The 19,505-nt window shown below is 32.0% G+C and overlaps 3 protein-coding genes across 3 annotated transcripts; all 3 read left to right on the forward strand.

Annotated features, from left to right (window-relative positions):
* Nucleotides 1-1,510: 1,510 nt before the first annotated feature.
* Nucleotides 1,511-3,306, forward strand: LOC128391191 (leucine-rich repeat-containing protein 15-like). The gene is made up of 2 exons (XM_053351038.1): nucleotides 1,511-1,517; nucleotides 1,601-3,306. The coding sequence occupies exons 1-2, from the start codon at nucleotides 1,511-1,513 to the stop codon at nucleotides 3,202-3,204; spliced, it is 1,611 nt and encodes a 536-aa protein (XP_053207013.1). The 3' UTR covers nucleotides 3,205-3,306.
* Nucleotides 3,307-12,290: 8,984 nt separating this feature from the next.
* LOC128391192 (leucine-rich repeat-containing protein 15-like) lies at nucleotides 12,291-13,058 on the forward strand. Its single transcript, XM_053351039.1, has one exon. The coding sequence runs from the start codon at nucleotides 12,291-12,293 to the stop codon at nucleotides 13,056-13,058; it is 768 nt and encodes a 255-aa protein (XP_053207014.1).
* A 4,864-nt stretch (nucleotides 13,059-17,922) lies between these two features.
* On the forward strand, nucleotides 17,923-18,351 carry LOC128391195 (uncharacterized). The gene has a single exon (XM_053351043.1). The coding sequence runs from the start codon at nucleotides 17,923-17,925 to the stop codon at nucleotides 18,349-18,351; it is 429 nt and encodes a 142-aa protein (XP_053207018.1).
* The last annotated feature ends 1,154 nt before the right edge of the window (nucleotides 18,352-19,505 follow it).

Here is a 19,505-nt window from a genome sequence, read left to right on the forward strand (position 1 = left end):
TCTTATCTTTTATATGATATTGATACATAGGCATCTACAATTTTGTGAAAAAATTTCAACTCAATAATTGAATCAATCATAGTAACAAATAAAAACGTTACTTTCAGTTTTTGTGCAAGATTCTGTATTTATACAGTAAGCCCTCTGATGATGGGACTTCGTGTAAATAGCTTATTCTCACTCGTCAACAGTACAAATAGCAATTAATTTTTGAACTAATTAAGCCTATTGGTAGGGACCGTATAATCATAAAGTCCCATTTTTGGAGAGTCCCATTATCAGAGGTTTTACTGTAGTTAATAAAATAGATTTTTAACAATGATTTTACGGGATTTCATTTCGAAGCTAAATGACCTTGAGATCATATTTGAGCAGCACACGCGTGAACTAGCCTTTCTATTATTCCATCGAACAATTTATTAACTACAATTGTACAAAACTACCTTCAGATGACCTTGAAACGTGTTATTTTACCGATGATCTGAATGACCTTGATCTTTTGATATAACAATTGAGTATCGCCCAAACTCATACCACTCAAGTCTCTCTGACTCTTAGTTGCTGAGAAAATCGCAAAAAACATCGGTAAAAATAACTGAATAGCTCTGTACATGCCTGCATTCATCACCGTTCTCGAAATATCGAAAAACGAGTTTCGACGGAAATTGTGACCGAACGGGACGTTTTGACTAGAAAAAACATTATCTTTTGATGTGTTCTATCAGAATGGCCTTATTTAAGTTTTCATTAGTTGATTTTAGGTGATACATACCCTTTCATTATTTTTATGCTTTTTTAAATTATTAATACCAGTAAGCTTTTTTCTTTTATTCGATTATTAACTCAACTTCAATTCTCAATCGAAGTTTCAACTGATTGTTCATTTTCCATTTTCCATTGTCCATATTTGTTTATATTCCATCGACTCAAGTAATCTCTCTCTCTCTCCTCTTTCTTTCTCTCTCTCTATTACCTCATCATCTATTCATGGTATTGGTTATATGGATCCTGTTGATAATTCATTTAATTGCAATCAAGTTGTTTCCATAATTTGATTCATTTCATTTGTTATGATGCAGATAATTGAGATGATGATGTGTTTCTATTTGTTTATCAATCTGTAATTAAAAATTAACAAAACATTAGTTTTTTTCATCAATGTATCAAGCGTTTTATTCATCTAGTTGTCTGTTAAATACCTAATAGAATGCACACCAAATTTATCATAATGATCTGAAACTTATTTTAACTTTTAGAGACTCTAACTTTAACTAATTTGCAGAGACTATTCTAGTATTGGCCAACATCCTGGATAGGTCACTGTATCCATTTAATCAACAGTTTTACCGGAATTAGAGAGTGGTCTTTGATCTTTGAGGGCTATTTTCTCTGAAACTACAATACTTAGATATGTCTGAATAAGTCAGAACATCGTGATTTAACCGAATCATAAAGAAAAATGAATTTTTGGTCCAAAAAATCGATCACTTTCTCTATAAATAGTTTGAAAATGTTTAGTGCAATAATATTTCATTCGAACGAACATAAAACATTTGGGTGTTTTTAACTGGAGTGTAGTATAACTTTTAATTTACTTTAGTATCAGTTAGATCATCAATTTTTAGACCAAATTCTTCTGTAATATTACTCATAGAGATACACTTGCTATGTACTTGCTTCTTCACAATCACTATTCTACGTTTTATTTTCTTTACTGAATTGGGCTGTTCGTGTTACCAGTTTACCGATGGACTTTACGTCGAATGCCCATCAACCGATATCGAGGCCATTGCAACGACACTTCGTCTTCTTTCCAGTCCAGTTAAATCATTAACCATTTACAATCTTAATGGAAACATTACCTTTCTACCTTCAAGTGTATTTACCAATTCAACAATTGAATCGATTCACATATCATTTACTTCATTGTCCAATTTATCTGATTCTGTTTTCCATGGACTTTCAGGTTGCCTTAGGTCACTTTCTCTGGTTAATTCTAAATTAAAGGTGTTACCTCAATCCTCTCTAGCAGGCCTTCGAAGTCTAACAACACTTGACCTTGAGGCCAATGAAATCGATGAGATTGAAAGTTATACAGCTTATGGTCTTCCTCTGGAGACTCTCAATCTTCATGGTAATCGAATTTCATCTTTACTTGAATATTCATTTGGTGGCCTTGAGGCAACTCTCGAAAAGTTGACACTTTCATCTAATAGAATTGATGGTTTCCCTTTGGTGGCTCTTCGTCGTCTTCGTAAACTTCGTGAACTTAAACTTTCGGGAAACAAAATCACCGACATTACCGATGATGGGTTTACCCGACTCACAGCACTAACTACACTTGACCTTTCTTCAAATGCCCTTCGAACTTTATCTGATAAAAGTTTCATAACTATGCCCAAACTCACAACTCTGTCTCTTTATAACAATAAGTTGACTTTTCTTGAAGAACGAACATTTTTTACTCTGCTCGATCTTGAATCGATTGATCTAAGCCACAATTCACTTCGACTTCTTCCCTCCGAATTATTTGCAGGTTTAACTAAACTAAAGACGATTGACATTTCTCATAACCATCTTCACTCAATCGATTTTGGAACATTTCATAATTTACCTTCACTAAGGGAACTTTATCTTAATCGAAACAATTTGCTTCGATTAATCAACGATACTTTTTGGAACTCAACTAACCTTTCAGTGCTTTGGTTAACCAATAACGCGTTGACTGACATTGAATTTGGTACACTTTATACTCTGCAACATCTCAATCAACTTCATCTTTCATTCAACTCGCTGAGCTATACACCCAAATCTTTTCAAATACACGAACTTCGTTCCCTTTCACTTGACAACAATTTAATTGCAAATATTCAACCAGGAACTTTTCAGGAGCTAGTAGAGCTTCGTGATCTCAGATTACAACGGAACTTATTGAAAAAAGTTCGAAAAGGTGTTTTCTATTCGTTCCCAAATCTTCAGGAGCTTCATCTTCAAAACAACCGAATTGAGGTGATTGAGAATGAGGCACTGGCGAGTTTGGCTAATCTTGAACTTCTCAACATTCAGGGTAATAAGTTGATCGAAATGTCTGATTCTCTATCCAAGTTTCCGTCCTCATTGAAATATCTTCAACTCAATAACAACACAATCTACACTGTACACAATGATTCGTTAACAGGCCAGTCTGGCCTCGAAATCCTTTGATTAAATTGGAATAAAATTCAAAAGTTGACTAAAAAAGTTTTCGCTTCGTGTTCAGGGCTACAAAAGTTGTATCTCGAAAATAACGAGATCTCATCAATTGAAGTTGGAACATTCGAATCTCTAAGTTTAGATCGCGTTCGGGTTTCTTTATTTTCTCTCTTCACAGCTCAAACTCTCCTGTTGTTCAACAATTTAATATTTAATTTCCCTTTCAATAGTTAAATTTACTTTCGTCATTCATATCGTTTCGATTTCAATTAAAAATGAGATTAGCAAAACTACATCATCATCATGATCATTGTTGTCGTTACTTGATACTTGTTCCGAAAATGAATCGGTTAATTTAACGTAATCGCCCTGTAGAATTATTTTTGATTCTTTTGCAGTAGGAAGAGAATAATTAACTTGTTATTCTTCATTATTCGCACTCAGAGCTCTATTTTCTTCTGAGGAATTGAGATAGAATCAGAAGAGAAAGGGAGATGAAAAGAGAGAATGAATAGCAGAGAATAGTAAAATAAAAAAGAAAATGAATGATAAGACGAAGAAAAATGCGAGAAAAGAAAGACTGAAAATCCTGGGTAGAAGTAGAGCCAAATTAGAACGGTATTAAGGTCTATTTTAAAAGATCGCGGAAGAACTGAGATCGTTTTTCTCGTTTCCTATTTTCCATTTCTTTATCATCATCATCAACACAAGTTTCATTATCTCTTTCGCATCTTAATTCCCTTTCTTTCTATTTCTCTTTCTTTACTCTCTTATTATTATTTCAAATTAACGGCTGATAGACTATAAGTTAAAATAAGAAATTGCATCAAGAAAAAGGCTGAATAACAACAATTGCAGCACTTTAATGGCCTGAGAATTGAAGATTGATTCTGATTGAAGATAATAAGTTGTGGTAGTTGTAATATAGTTGTAGCGGTAATGTTGTTGTTATAATGATGGTGTTGCTAGTGACGGTGGTGGTAGTGACAGTGGTGGTGGTACGAGTGATGGTTAAGGTTATGATTAATTGCTTTGGCAAAATAACTTGTTTGTACTATGCTGAGTTCTCGATATGAGAGGAAGAAATAAATGGAAAAGTCATTGAGTGATTTGCTTTAGACTAATTACTTTTGATTTGTTGCGAACCTTTTGGTAAAAATATTGACTATTTGTTCCTTTGTTTTTATTCTGGGCCAATTATTGGTAAAAATTAGCCAATAAGGTGAAGGAGAAATATTTTGATTTTTATGTAATTGAGAAAGTAATGCTAGCCAATAGGGATTGCATAAGACGAATTGGTACAGTGATTCCTCACCACCGATATAACTTCAGCACATTGCACAAGATGGATAATTGTTACATCAGAACGTATTAACTTGAATTTGCTTTCCCTCTCTACAATGTAGAATGTACAATCACCAATGTAGCTACAACTAAAGTTGCATTGCTCAAGTTCAATAAAATCTGATCGTCCATCCATTCTGAGTTTCGGACACTTTATTGCTCAATGTTCAGTAGATTGAGTCGCTAAAGGATGACATTTTGTTGTAATTTTCAATTGATTGAACATCATTATCAATATAAGTAAATAAAAATGGATGGACTCTAATTCTTAGACATTGCTATGCGATTTTCTAATTGTGCCTCTCAAAAGTTTTGATGTTGAATGAGGAAGACGAAAGTGAAAGAGAAAGCTAAAGAAGTAAGAGAAAAGTAATGGAAAAGTAATTATGATCAAGCGTAAGAGGCTAATAATGATAATCTTTCTCTCAATAATCGTAATTTGTCGCAACCGAGCCCTTGATTAATAAAAACGATTGATACATTGATGAAAAAACTCTAATGTTTTGTTAATTTTTCATTACAGATTGATAAACAAATAGAAACACATCATCATCACTGACTGCATCCTCATCATAATTACCTTAATCATCTCGATTCTCTACATCATAACAAATAAAATGAATCAAATTATGGAAACTGTTTGATTGGTTGAGTCTAATGCTTTGTTCCTCTTTAACTACAGATTGATGAACAAAAAAACATATCATCAACTAAATCCTTATTGTCAAGCTCTTCAGGAGAAGGCAAAGGCAAGGCTTTGCAAGGGCAGATTTGAAAATTGAAAATGAAAATAACAAACATATTTTACATTTTAAGAAGCCCACTCATAAAGTGACGTTCGCAATAATCAATTGCAAAATAGCAACAATAAAAATTAGTGATAGTTTTGATAATGAGAAACCGTCATAAACATAGAATAACGACGTGAAATATTGGATTTTACCAAACAATAAATTATTATATCCCAAATTTTGCACAAAAGAATTTTCATTAACAAAATAATCGCAATCTGAAAAATTCTGCAAATACAAAATGAAAAATTTAAACATATGTATTGTTAACCTTGCTGCACTAAAAGATTTGATTTACGTTCGTGTAGTTTAGGCTGTTTAAACTAGCAAATTCTGGAAATGAATATTTGTATGATAAAATTCTTACGCAATATGTGCAGGCAAGAAAGCTCGCATTAGATAAATCAGATCATGATTATTTGTCAATACAGAAAAGAACTATGCAGCCTAGATTTTTTAATATTCAGGCATCCTGTACAAATTCCTTGGTATTTGCTCAATAGCGTAAGCTGTCTTGCTAATTTTTCAAACAGGCTTATGGATTAATAGGAATTTATAGAGTGATGAAGAGTGCTATTAGAGAAATGACATTTCCTGCATATATATTTTCACTGACAAGTGCCATATAACGAAATTATAGCGTTTGCCTGTAGCTATTGTGAAACTTCTATTATTAATATAATCTAGTCTTATTTGTATGTTAATAAACAACTTACATTAATGGTCAGTTTGAGAGACTCCGCACACACAACTAGACGGAACCAATATAATTATTTAATTAATAACTTGATTATTTTTCCGAAACTATGCCAAATTCAGTATCAATCTTCAATTCTCAGGCCATTAAAGTGCTGTAATTGTTGTTATTCAGCCTTTTTGATGCAATTTTTTATTTCTACTTATAGTCTATCAGCCCCATAATTTAACATTCATCTTGTGTGTCGCAGTTTGTGAAAGTGACGTTCGCAATATTTAATTGCAAAATAGCAACAGTAATAACAATTGCTGATAGTTTTGATGCTGAGAAACCTTTATATACGCAGAATAAAAAGTGAGTGAAGGCTTACGTGTAACGCGAAATCAACTTCCGTGCAATTTGAAATAATGCACAATCTGATTCTTCAGAGCAAATCAATATTTTGTCTGATTAAAACTTCTTTATAATGTACCGTTCGGTCAAAATTGGACATTTAAACTTGAATTGCTTTTTGATAATATTTCAAGGAAGTGCATAAATGCAGATAAAGTTTTGTACAGTTGCACGTAAATTTTTTTTATTGATAACTAATAGTAAAAGTAAATTCACACCACTCCTTTGCAAATATGCTCTTGATGTCTTCTATCGTATTCAAGAGACGCCATACCAAGCTTCAGTGTACCTAAGGTTCACTGTACCCGAAATCGCATATTATTTTTAGCCTTTCTCAACGTCTAGTGACCCATACTGGATACTTATTAATTGATAGAAGGGTAAATGGACAAGGAGCGGACTTGTGACATCGGTAAACAGATTCCATGACACTAATCTTCCCTGAATCATTTTTGAGAATTTGATCAAAAGTACACTCTGTAAAAAATGTACTTTTCGGTTGCGAGTTTTATCATCATCTAACATCAACACATTTGCCATCTCTGCTGCATCAAATTGCATAAAAAGGCTGAATAACAACAATTGCAGCACTTTAATGGCCTGAGAAAGGAAAATTAATACTGATTGAAGATGATGAGTTGTAGTAGTTTCCAGTAGCTGTAGCAGTGATGTTGTTGTTAAAGTGATGGTGTTGGTAGTGATGGTGACGGGGGAAAGATGTTGATTAGTATTTAAAAGGAAAGGAAAGGCTAATTTCACCACTCTCTAATACGGTCTAATAGAGTATTAATACAGTAATTAGTTAAAATATTGATAAGAAATTGCATCAGGAAAAAAGTTGAATAACAACAGTTGCAGCACTTGGCTTGATATCTGAAATTGATTCTGATTGAAGATAATAACTGAATAAAAATAAACCTTTCTGTCAAGTAATATACTGAAATTAGTACGTTGTATTTAAAAGCATTAGTGAGAACTTGAATGAACTAATTTTCTCTTCTCTTACTTTTCAGCTTTCTATTCCCTCTTAAATACTAATCAACATCTTTCCACCGTCACCATCACTCATCCCACCACCACCAGCGTCACTACCAACACCATCACTCTAACAACAACATGCCCGCTACAACTACTGTTAACTAATAAAACTTATTATCTTCAATCAGTATCAATCTTCAATTCTCAGGCCATTAAAGTGCTGCAATTGTTGTTATTCAGCCTTTTTCTTGATGAAATTTCTTATTTTAACTTATAGTCTATCAGTCGTTAATTAATACCAATGTCAATCATTTTTTTCAGCCAAACGTTTTCTTCTGTAATATTACTGATTGTGATATTCGCTACTTCATAATCTCCACGATCATGTTTAATTCTCGTGATTGCTAAAGAAGATAATGCGGATTGAAGCAAAAGACAGTAGTTAAGCCTTCTTGTTATTCATCCTTGCACTGGATGATGCACTTAAAGGTCCGAACGAAATCCGAAAAAGAAAAAGGATGACTTAGTGTGAGCACGAAGATGATTGACTTAGAGACTAAACTAGCTTTGGTTCGTAAATGCGTCAACAAGCATCATCAATGATATTCACTTTTTATGTTATTTCCTATTATTATTATCATTAAAAAAATTTTCTCTCCTTACGCGATTATTAACTCAACATCAATTTTCAATCGAAGTTTCAACTGATTGATCATCTTCAATTTTCCATTTTCCATTGTCCATAATTGTTTATATTCCATTGAGTAAAATAATCTCTCTCTTTACCTCATCAGTTATTAACTAGTAGCTATTTATAACATAGATCCTGTTAAGAATTCATTTAACTGCAATCAATTTGTTTCGATAACATAATAATAACATTTCCGTAATATTTAACATTTAACTACAGATGAAATCTGCAGCTCATCCAGGTGGAGGAAAGTTTTTGACTAATTGTTTAATAATTTTATTTGTATTATTGTGTTTAAAGTAAATATTTATCCACGAGAAATCCCATTAAATAGCAAAAAATTAGGGTGAAATGTGTTGATTTAAATAGCAACATTTGCATTTCTGATTTAAATAACATTATCAATTCATTTATTGTAATGTTCGGTTTAGTGAGCGAATGCTGTTGAAAAATGTAAAATTTGTATTTCCGACTTTATGCCGATATTTTGAAAAAAGTAAAATAGTTATGATCATATTTTTTTGTATTCTATACAACAACAAATCAAAACTATTACGCCGTTGAATTTAGTTATTTTCTCTTTTTTTCTATAAATCCATATCGTTTTTCTTATACCTTGTGAATATCATGCGTACCAGAATTCCTGATAACCAACGGAAGTTCATTGTATGCCACTATGGTGTAACAAGAAATGCTTCGGAAGTTCAAAGAAGATTTATTCAACAGTTTAAAGATACATCAGTGCCTACCATAACGTCAATAAACCGACTTTGGGAGAAGTTTGATAGAACTGGATCAATACACGATGATTTGTCCGGAAATGTCGGGCGCCCAGCAACTGTAGTTACACCAGACAATGTGCAAAAAGTGCAAGAGTATTTCAGAAAAAAGACAGCCAACAATCAGAAAGTGTTCAGCTGAGCTGCAAATTAATGCAACCGCTGTTTGGAAAATTTTGCATGAACAGCTCAACTTCAAAGCTTACAAAATACAAAAGGTACGCTTTTTAAACAATGATTAAAAAGAAAGACGCTTGCAGTTTGCCTAAAAAGACTTCGAAAAATTGACGTAAATGAAATAGACCCAATGAAAATATAATTTACTGATGAAAGCCATGTTTACTTACATGGGGTCGTAAATAAACAAAACTATAGAATTTATATTTTCATAATATATTAAAGAGATATAAGAGATAAAAATATTGTGCATTTTGCAAGTTGCGATTTTTCATCCATTTTGACATAATCAAGGGGCTTACGCTTCTCATTTATCAGTCCTCTGATGTTACGGTAACTAGAAAAATTATTCAAGTTGTCTTATATTATTGACTCAATTACAATGCAATCAAAGTTGCATACTTATATATCAACTAGAATAATATTTTTATTAACGCGATTATCAACTTCAATTCTCGTTCCAATCATTTCAATCCTCAATCTAGTGGGAGCGCTGAAATTTATTGACTTAGAGGCGGAACTAGCTTTACTTCGTAACTGCGTCAACGAGCATCATCAATGATATTCACTTTTTATGTTCTTTCTAATTGTTATTATCATTAACATTTTTTTTCTCTTCTTACTCGGTTATTAACTCAACTTCAATTCTCAATCAAAGTTTCAACTGATTGTTCATTTTCCATTTTCCATTGTCCATATTTGTTTATATTCCATCGACTAAAATAATTTCTCTCTCTATTTCTCCTTTTCTCTCTTTACCGCATTATCTATTCTCGGGTATTGATAACACGGATCATGTTAAGAATTCATTTAATTGCAATAAAGTTGTTTCAATAGTTTGATTCATTTTATTTGTTGTGATGCAGATAATTGATCTGATGAAGGGCATTAGGATGAGGATACACAGTCGAAGATGTGTTTCTATTTGTTTATCAATCTGTAATTAAAAATTCACAAAACAGAATTTTTTCATCAATGTATCACCACCGTCACTACTAACACCATCCCTCTAAGAACAGCATTACTACTACAACTATACTATTAACTACTACAACTTATCATCTTCAATCAGTATCAATCTTCAATTTTCAGGCTATCAAAGTGCTGCAACTGTTGTTATTCAATCTTTTTCCTGATGCAATTTTTATTAATATTTTCACTCATTACTGTATTAATACTGTATTAGAGAGTGGTGAAATTAGCCTTTCCTTTCCTCTTAAATACTAATCAACATCTTTCCACCGTCACCATCACTCATCCCACCACCACCAGCGTCACTACCAACACCATCACTCTAACAACAACATTACCGCTACAACTACACTGTTAACACTACTACAACTTATCATCTTCAATCAGTATCAATCTTCAATTCTCAGGCTATTAACAGGCTGTAATTGTTGTTATTAAGTCTTTTTTTGGTGCAATTTCTTATTTTAACTTATAGTCTATCAGCCGGTAATTTGAAATAATAATAAGAGAAAGAGAAATTGCAAAGATTTTAAAAAATTTTCTTCATCTTTTTGCCGTCATCTGGTTGCCAAAAAACACAAACACAATGTATTTAGTGTAATTTTCAGTGGAATGGTTTAATTTCCAATGAAAAGCTAGCCAACACGGTTAAAAATAGAATAAGTCATTTCCCTCATAGTCATACCCTTGACTAGTATATTTACCTCGAGAGTTATATGCATAACAAATATTATAGTTATCAAAGTTCATCACGATGAGGCTGTACTCCATTTTGTGTTCCTATTTGTTTATCAATTTTAATTAAGTTAGCAAAACATTAAGATTCTCCATAATTTAACAATCGTTTCATTCATTCTGCTGTCTGTCAAGAGTTTGAATTATTGTCCTCCTAAGGTCAAGTGTTGTAAAAAGTCGAAGGAATAGTTATGCCATTCAGCTGTAAATTTTGAAATTTTCATTGATAAATTGAATGCATATTTACATTTGTTGATTGAGCAAGAAAGGGCTCTTAGTCCTAAAAAGATAAAAAAAGAAATGGTAGAAGCGTGTCTTTTGGCATCTGTGTTAAGTTTACTCTAGGCAGGGATTCTTTTCGCTCGCTTGCTTCTTCATCTTCATTAGCAAAAGAAAAAGGAAAGGGTAAGCTCAAACGTCAAAAAATATCATCATTTTTTTTCTCTCTGCTTTCGTCCAGTGGTTAGCACCCAGAGACCGTCTCATCATTTGTCTTGCTAAATTTAAAGCTCTAAGTTCGACTTCTAACAGAGGCGAGTACTAATGCTTTGATCCTGCATTTGGGAAAGAGAAGCCTCTAGCGTGGGACTAGGCCTAAAAATAACCCTACAATCCTTCCCTCGGATCCGTTATCTATATACAGCCGATTGAATGGACTAGCTAAAATAGGTGGAATGCAGCACTATAAAAGCCGTGTATTCCCTGTATCCTCATCATAATTACCTTCATCATCTCAATTATCTGCATAATAAGAAATGAAATGAATCAAATTATGGAAACAACTTGATTGAATTCTCAACAGGATCCATATTATCAATACCAGAGAAAAGACGATGAGACAGATATGTTTCCATCCGATTTATATTACAAATCGGTTTTATTTCTATAATGAGGTGAGAGAGAGATTATTTTAGTTGATATAATAAAATACAATACATAAAAAGGAAAGCTGCAGAAGTAAAAGGAAAGAGCCTTTGGTTAACACGATGAAACTGAAACTGAAATTGTTCCAATCGAGGATTTACTAAGTAGGCTCTTCCTAGTGTAAAATTAAATAAAAAATTTTGTCTCATCACAGCGATTTTCTAGGTTTCTACATATCTTGTATTTATAAAATTGTGCAGCATATCATTTCGATTTTATTTCGTATTCATCTTGAGTCTAGAAGTAGAAATAGCTGCATTTATATATCTTTGTTGTAATATTATAAAAGATGAAAAGGAAGGCTAAAGAAGTAAAAGGAAAAAACAGCTTGTTGTTTTTCAACGATTGAGAGATGTTAATAGCTTTTAAGATTACAGATAAAGGGAAATAGCTAAAATTGAAAGAAATATTAGATACTAATCTCAATCATTGTCATCTCTCTATCAATAACCGTAATTACAGAGTAGTATTTAAATACAATGTACAATTTGTATACAAATTGATGAATAGAACAATTGATACATTGATGAAAAACTCCGATGTTTTGTGTATTTTTAATTACAGATTAATAAACAAATAGAAACGTTAACCTCGAAACTTTTAGTACAAAGTCGGCAATGGCAAAAAATATCATAACGAGGATTGATATCATATTTGCCGAATATTTTTCATATTTGCTGATCAACCGAATTGAGGTGATTGAGAATGAGGCACTGGCGAGTTTGGCTAATCTTGCACTTCTCAACATTCAGGGTAATAAGTTGATCGAAATGTCTGATTCTCTATCCAAGTTTCCGTCCTCATTGAAATATCTTCAACTCAATAACAACACAATCTACACTGTACACAATGATTCGTTAACAGGCCAGTCTGGCCTCGAAATCCTGGTTAAATGGAATAAAATTCAAAAGTTGACTAAACAAGTTTTCGCTTCGTGTTCAGGGTTACAAAAGTTGTATCTCGAAAATAATGAGATCTCATCAATTGAAGTTGGAACATTTGAATCTCTAAGCCAACTGATTTACTTGAACCTCGAGAACAATAATCTTAATCACTTGTCGGAAGGTGTTTTTCGTGGTGTCACCTCATTAGCAAAGCTCTACCTATCAGGTAATCACTTGATGGACATTGAGCCAGCAAGTTTCAGTTCGTTGTCATTGTCATTAAGATATTTGTCAATGTCTAACAATCAGCTGTACGTTATACGAAATAATTTTTTCACCAATCTTTCAAATCTTGATGAACTCTATCTGTCTAATGTTATGGTAGAGGAAATTGACCACTTTCCATACACTCTTGACCCTGGGTCACTTGTTAATCTTAAACATCTTAAGTTTCTTGATTTATCTAATAATGTGATGAGATATATTTCAACTAGTAGTTAGACAAAGACCGGTTCTGACACAAGTGTCCATACTAGCACAAAGTGTCCATACTAGCACAGGGTTTCTAGCACAAGTGTCCATACTGGACCAAACTTTTAGCGGGAAATTCAAACATTTTCTGGAAATAATACCAACATTCGATGACCTTATTTCAGGTCAATTTTTGGCGGGAAATTCAAATAGTTTCAAAAGATTCTGGAACTAATACCAACATTCGATGGCTTTATTTACGAACATAATTTCAGCGGGAAATTTTTAAATAGAACCAACATTTACTGTACTTAACTCTGAACTAACATTCAGTGAACTTCTACTCTATAAAGTGTCACTTCTGGATCAAAGTGTCCATACTAGCACAGGGATTTCTAGCACAAGTGTCCACTCTGGATCAAAGTGTCCATACTGGACCAACTTTTTACCGGGAACTTCAAATTTATTCCAAAAGATTCTAAGACATATGAGGGTATTAGGACAACTTTTGGCAGGAAATTCAAAAGTATAAAAAGAGGATGAGCATTCGATACGATGACCCCCATGAAACATAACATGATTTTACGAATCATCATTTTCATAATTATAACAGTCATTTCACTACTAATATTCCGTGCTCTATTTTTTGATAATATTAAATATGACCAAATCAATCTGGCCTGATTATCGGATCGATAATATAGTTTCAATATGGTCAATAGGACCAATAGATATCAAAGTCGATAATACAAATCGAAAGAAAAAATTCAATGCTCAAGTTATACGAACTGATAATGGTGTGCTGCTAGTTTTTGCATCAGGAAAAGTTACAGCAACTGGATTCAAAAGTCTACCCATGACAATTCTGACATTAATGGAAACGTTCCCTGATCGTGAAATAACATTCATTAGAATATCTAATATAACAGCATCAAGTTATAATTCAGTTAGATTCAATACTGAAAAACACTTATATTGTAAGAAAGATACAAGTTACGAACCTGAATTATTCCTCAATATACAAAACTCAATGGACTAACGATCATGTACTTCCATACTGGATCAATTGTAATTGTTGGAGCGAAAAGTGTCGAACAAATTGAAACTGCGATTGCGCAGTTCATGGACAGAATCAAATCACTATAAATAGAGATGATCAAGTGAATGAAAGTTCATTTGTCATTTGAACTTTGAAGAGTAAACATCAAAATGGGTTGTGTAATCTGAACATAGAATTTTAATGGTCCAATCATCTTTAAAATTTCTCGAAGTGAAAAGTGTAATCGACTGGATATACGTTATAGTTATAATAGTTCACCAACTAAATTTGGAATATCGTTAACACCATCAAATTTAAATTTGTATTTAATTTCTACAACAACAAGGACTTACGTAATGAACAAGCATTCTTCTATGACGTGCAAATCAAGAGAATCAGGGTGAGACATTAAAATAATGAAAAAGATTCGTATATTCTAACTCCAATGGACTTTTGGAGAAGTTCCACCATTTGTTCCTGCTGCTCTATTTTTGTTATCGGATCTACCGATCAAACAATTGACTTATACATATTATCTTTATTAACAACTGAAGAGAATTTATTAGAACATAAATTCACAGCAATAAGAGTAATAAAGTCGAGCCTGAAAAGTGTTATCTATCCAACCTAGGATTAGTTACTGCTGATGATTTACTCAACACTTCACTAGATCGCTGCACTCACTCGATTCGCTCAGTCCGATCCGAAACTTTTCTGCTCACTCGTCAAACTACAGTATAAATAGGGATGATCAAGTGAACACAAGTTCATTTGTCATTCAAACTTTGAACAGTCAACATGGAATATATTTGTGCTTATTTCGATACTCAAGGTATCTATGTTAATGGTACTTATCATCCACAAGAGGTTGCAATGTATGGTGATGATCATTTAATTCATGTGAAAGTCGGTAAATTTTGTGAATGTAAACCAACACCTAAAGAGGAAAAACAGATACAATACCTCGAGAAGTACCATCACGGATTAAAATATAATGGATTCACCAATGGTTTAAGTTATGATGAATTGGAAGCTTTATGTGTTACTTTTTATAGAGCTTGCAGGAACAAATCAAAATTAATTGTAGCCGTTCGATCAGTTGAAGCAGAAATTGTATTGAATAAATTCAATATCCTTCAAATTAATATCAATCAAACGTATGGTGCTTCATACAAATTAATTGACCAGTTAAAACAACCGTGCTATCTACACTCTCTTTCTAACGTGAACACAAGATGTTCACTAAATATTGTCCAATATATGAAGAAACATATGGATTATGTTAAAGAACATGGAATCGATGTTGTTGATAATTAAATTTATGTTAATCATTTTTCAAAATTTCTATTAATCATTTTTTTTCCAAAAATTCATATTCATTTTTTTTCAAAATTCATATTCATTTAATTCAAAATTCATGTTAATCTTTTTTTGTAAAATTTCTTTTTTCAAAAAATTTACGTTAATCATTTTCATTAGAAAAATTCGTAAAAAACGTTTTTTCAGATTTTTCAATAATCTACTTAAGAATAGAAAACAATAAACAATTTAAATCTTCAAAATGCAAACTTTCTCAGTTTATTTACGTCATCCATTTACAATGATGATTGCCGGTCCAACAGGTTCGGGTAAAACTTATTGGATTAAGCAATTAGTTTCAAATGTTAATAAATATTGTTACCCACCACCAGAAAAGATAACTTACTTTTACGGAGAATACCAGGAAATATTCAGTTCAATGTCGAATGTTAATTTTATTCAAGGTTTACCTGAAAATTTAATACAAAAATTTGATGGTATAAAACCAGAATGGATTATTATTGATGATTTAATGTTTGAATCAACAAATTCAAAAGTGATAAGTGAATTGTTTACTAAAGGATCTCACCATCGTAACTTATCTGTTATTTTATTAGTACAAAACTTCTTCACTCGTGGAAAAGAATCAAGAAATATATCATTAAATTCACAATATGTAGTTTATTTTAAAAATCCTCGTGATCAATCAATGATAACTAATATCGGAAGACAGATTTTACCTGGTAAAGTTAAAAAGTTACAAGATATTTATGAAGATGCAACAAGAAAACCATATTCATATTTATTTTTCGATTTAAAACCTGATACACCAATAGAAACTAGATTTCTAACAAATGTACTTGATGAAGAATCATTTATAACAGCATATTTAGTATAAGAAGTTTGATTCTTTTAGTTAATTAAAAATGACGGTTAAACGTGCACTCAAGTGTTATTCTTGCTTGCGACAGCTAGCAAAGACAAAATCACATATTCAAAGAAGAAAAATCATTTCCAATTCACCTAAATCTATTTATCCAGTAATTACCGATATTGCTAAACAAATCTTGAAAGGTGTAATACCTTTGAAACCTAAACATAAAACCCAACTCAAACGGTATAAGAAAGATTTACGTCTTCTCACTCGTAAATCTACATTGAAACAGAGACAAAATCTGATTAATCAGAAAGGTGGATTCTTACCATTATTAATTAAACCAGCATTGACACTATTAGCAACAATTTCTGCAAATAAATTGTCGAAATAATGAATACAGTAACCCGAATGTACTTAGTTTCTGAAGATCAATATAAACGTAATGTTTTGAGACCCAGTGTAACTAGACGTATGTTGAATAAAAATTTACCAACTGAAGTTAAAGTTAAATTCATCAATAACATGTTGGCAAGAACAAAAGAACATAATCTCGAACATCAAAATTATCGTGGAACTGAATTTTATAATGAAGATCAACAATCAGAACCATCAGAATTTGAAAGTGCAGTTTCACATACAAATGATCGGACTTTAATTGATACTAAATCGGAAGACGATACATTACCAATGGAAACATCAAGTCCATATCGTTTACCACCAGAACCTGTAAGAGTCTCTCCATATCCTTCAAACTCAAGAATGGATGCTAAAGACACACTGACATCATTAATCAGAGGGATCCCTGGTTTAGTTACAGATAAAGGGAAAATCACAAATGAAGCTGGAATACCTTCAAATGCTAGTAATATAGATGAAATCATCACTTACTTACGAACGGTTGGTGCAAGAACTAAATTCCCAAATGGTGCAAAAAGAGTATTAACGATGATTAGATTAAAGTATCCAGAGGCAGTTAAACTAATTAAGAACGAAAAAGCAATTGAATTTATAAATGACTTAAAATGGGAGGATCTAGTGTCGAACAAGAATTAGAAAAAATATATTATGATCCTGAATCATCTGGATCATTTGGAGGTATTAAAAAATTATATGATACTGCAAGAATTAAAATTTCCAATTTAAAATTCAATGATGTCGAATCATGGTTAAAAAACCAGGAAACATATAGTTTATTCCGTGAAAGAAAAAAACCATTCCCAAGATTACCTATTCTGGTTGATAAAGTCGATGAGCAATGGCAAGCCGATATTATGGATATGAGTAGGCTTTCAAGAGCCAACGATCAATATAAATATTTATTAGTTGTTATTGATTGTCTAAGTAGATTTGCCTGGGCAATACCTTTAAAAGATAAATCTTCAAATACAGTTATTAACGGATTCAAAGAAATATTCAAATCGAGAAAACCAGAAAAATTACAAACTGATCAAGGAAAAGAATTTGTTAATCAATATTTAAAACAATATTTACAAAAACTTAATATTAATCATTTCACATCAACTGATGATTTAATTAAATGTGCAATTGTTGAGAGATTCAATCGTACATTAAGATCCCGAATTTATCGATATTTACATTATAAAAACAAACACAAATATATTGATGTATTAAATAAAATAATCAATTCATACAATAATTCATATCATCGAACTATTAAAATGACCCCAATTCAAGCATTAACTAACCAATCCTTAGCTGTTAGTAATGTTTTCCGCGGTCAAAAGAAAAATAAAAAGAAACAAAAACCTTACCAAGTAGGAGACAGTGTCCGAATAACAAGAGCTAAAACTATTTTCGAGAAAGGTGCAACATCAACATGGAGTCGTGAAATCTATTATATAACTAAAGTCAAACATACACCTCAAGGATATGTTTATCGTCTACGTGATTATGATAATGAACCAGTTACATCGATTTTTTATCATGATGAGATCTATCCTGTGACTGAACCTGATTTATATAAGATTAATGAAGTTTTAAGAACTAGAATAAATCCACGTACTAAAAAGAAAGAATATTTCGTTTCATGGGTTGGATATCCTGATAAATTCAATTCCTGGGTTGATGCAATTGAAAATGTCGAATGAATTTGTTGTTGATGTTATTTCTAATGCCAGTATGGATATTTATAAAACAATACATTATCTCAGTTTACTAATCGATTACCTAAAAAACTTATTCTTGATGGTGAATGGTCAGTAGCTGTTCAAGAAATTATTTACCCTCTTGCACATAGAGGAAATAGAATGAATGTTAAATGGTCACTCAATTATAATGAGTCTTATTCTCAAAGATTTCCTATTCATCATACATATAATTTTGAGTATAGTGAAAGTGATAAAATTGATCGGATTATTGATAATTTCAATAAAGAAATGGAAAAAGCTTATCTTTCTGAAAATCCAAGTATAAAAGTAGGAGGTATTAATAGACCTCCGAAACTGGAATTAATTAAAGTTAATGATGATGGGAAAGAAAAAGATAAAATATTAATGAAACTTGGACGTCATGAAAAACTTTTACAACCACTTTATCCAATGTTTAATGACCAATCGTTCTTTAGACTTCTCGGTTTTGATTGGTACGTGTTCAAAAAGAGAATTCCTGAAGCTAAGAAAAATGGTTCATTTGAAATAACTGCTCCTTATCAACCTGATACTGGACCTAAAGGTCATTTAGTGTTCATTTGTACTGATATTATACATGAGCATTTAGTTGGTGATACTCATGCAAGAGTCTTGAGAGTGATACCTTTAAATAAAAATACAGGTGATACATTAGCTCACATTACATTTACAACACCATATTATTATCCAGTTAGAATGAATCAAATTGAGGAAATAAGTATAAGAATTGTCGATGAAAGTGGTGATAATATTAAATTCAAATCTGGACGTGTCTTTCTAAGTTTACATTTTAAACGAAAAGAAATTGTTTAAGAAAAAATTATTAAATAATTAAACTAAAAATGAATCGAAAAATATATTGTCCGTGTGATAGTGATTTCAGTCATCATTTCCAGCATCAAGCTGGATATGGAATATCTGATATTTCTGTCTTTAGAGGTCAACCATATCAGAGAGGATACGGAATTGGATCAGTTTTTGCACGTTATGGAGTCCCAATATTAAAATTTCTAACTAAACATCTAGTAAGAACTGGTATGAATGTTGGTGCTGATTATCTTGCTGGAAGTGACTTTAAATCTTCATTTAAGGCTCACGGTAAACAGGGTTTAAGA

The sequence above is a fragment of the Panonychus citri genome, unplaced genomic scaffold, assembly GCF_014898815.1.
Source record: "Panonychus citri isolate SS breed McGregor unplaced genomic scaffold, ASM1489881v1 Contig00134, whole genome shotgun sequence".
Classification (NCBI taxonomy): domain Eukaryota; kingdom Metazoa; phylum Arthropoda; class Arachnida; order Trombidiformes; family Tetranychidae; genus Panonychus; species Panonychus citri.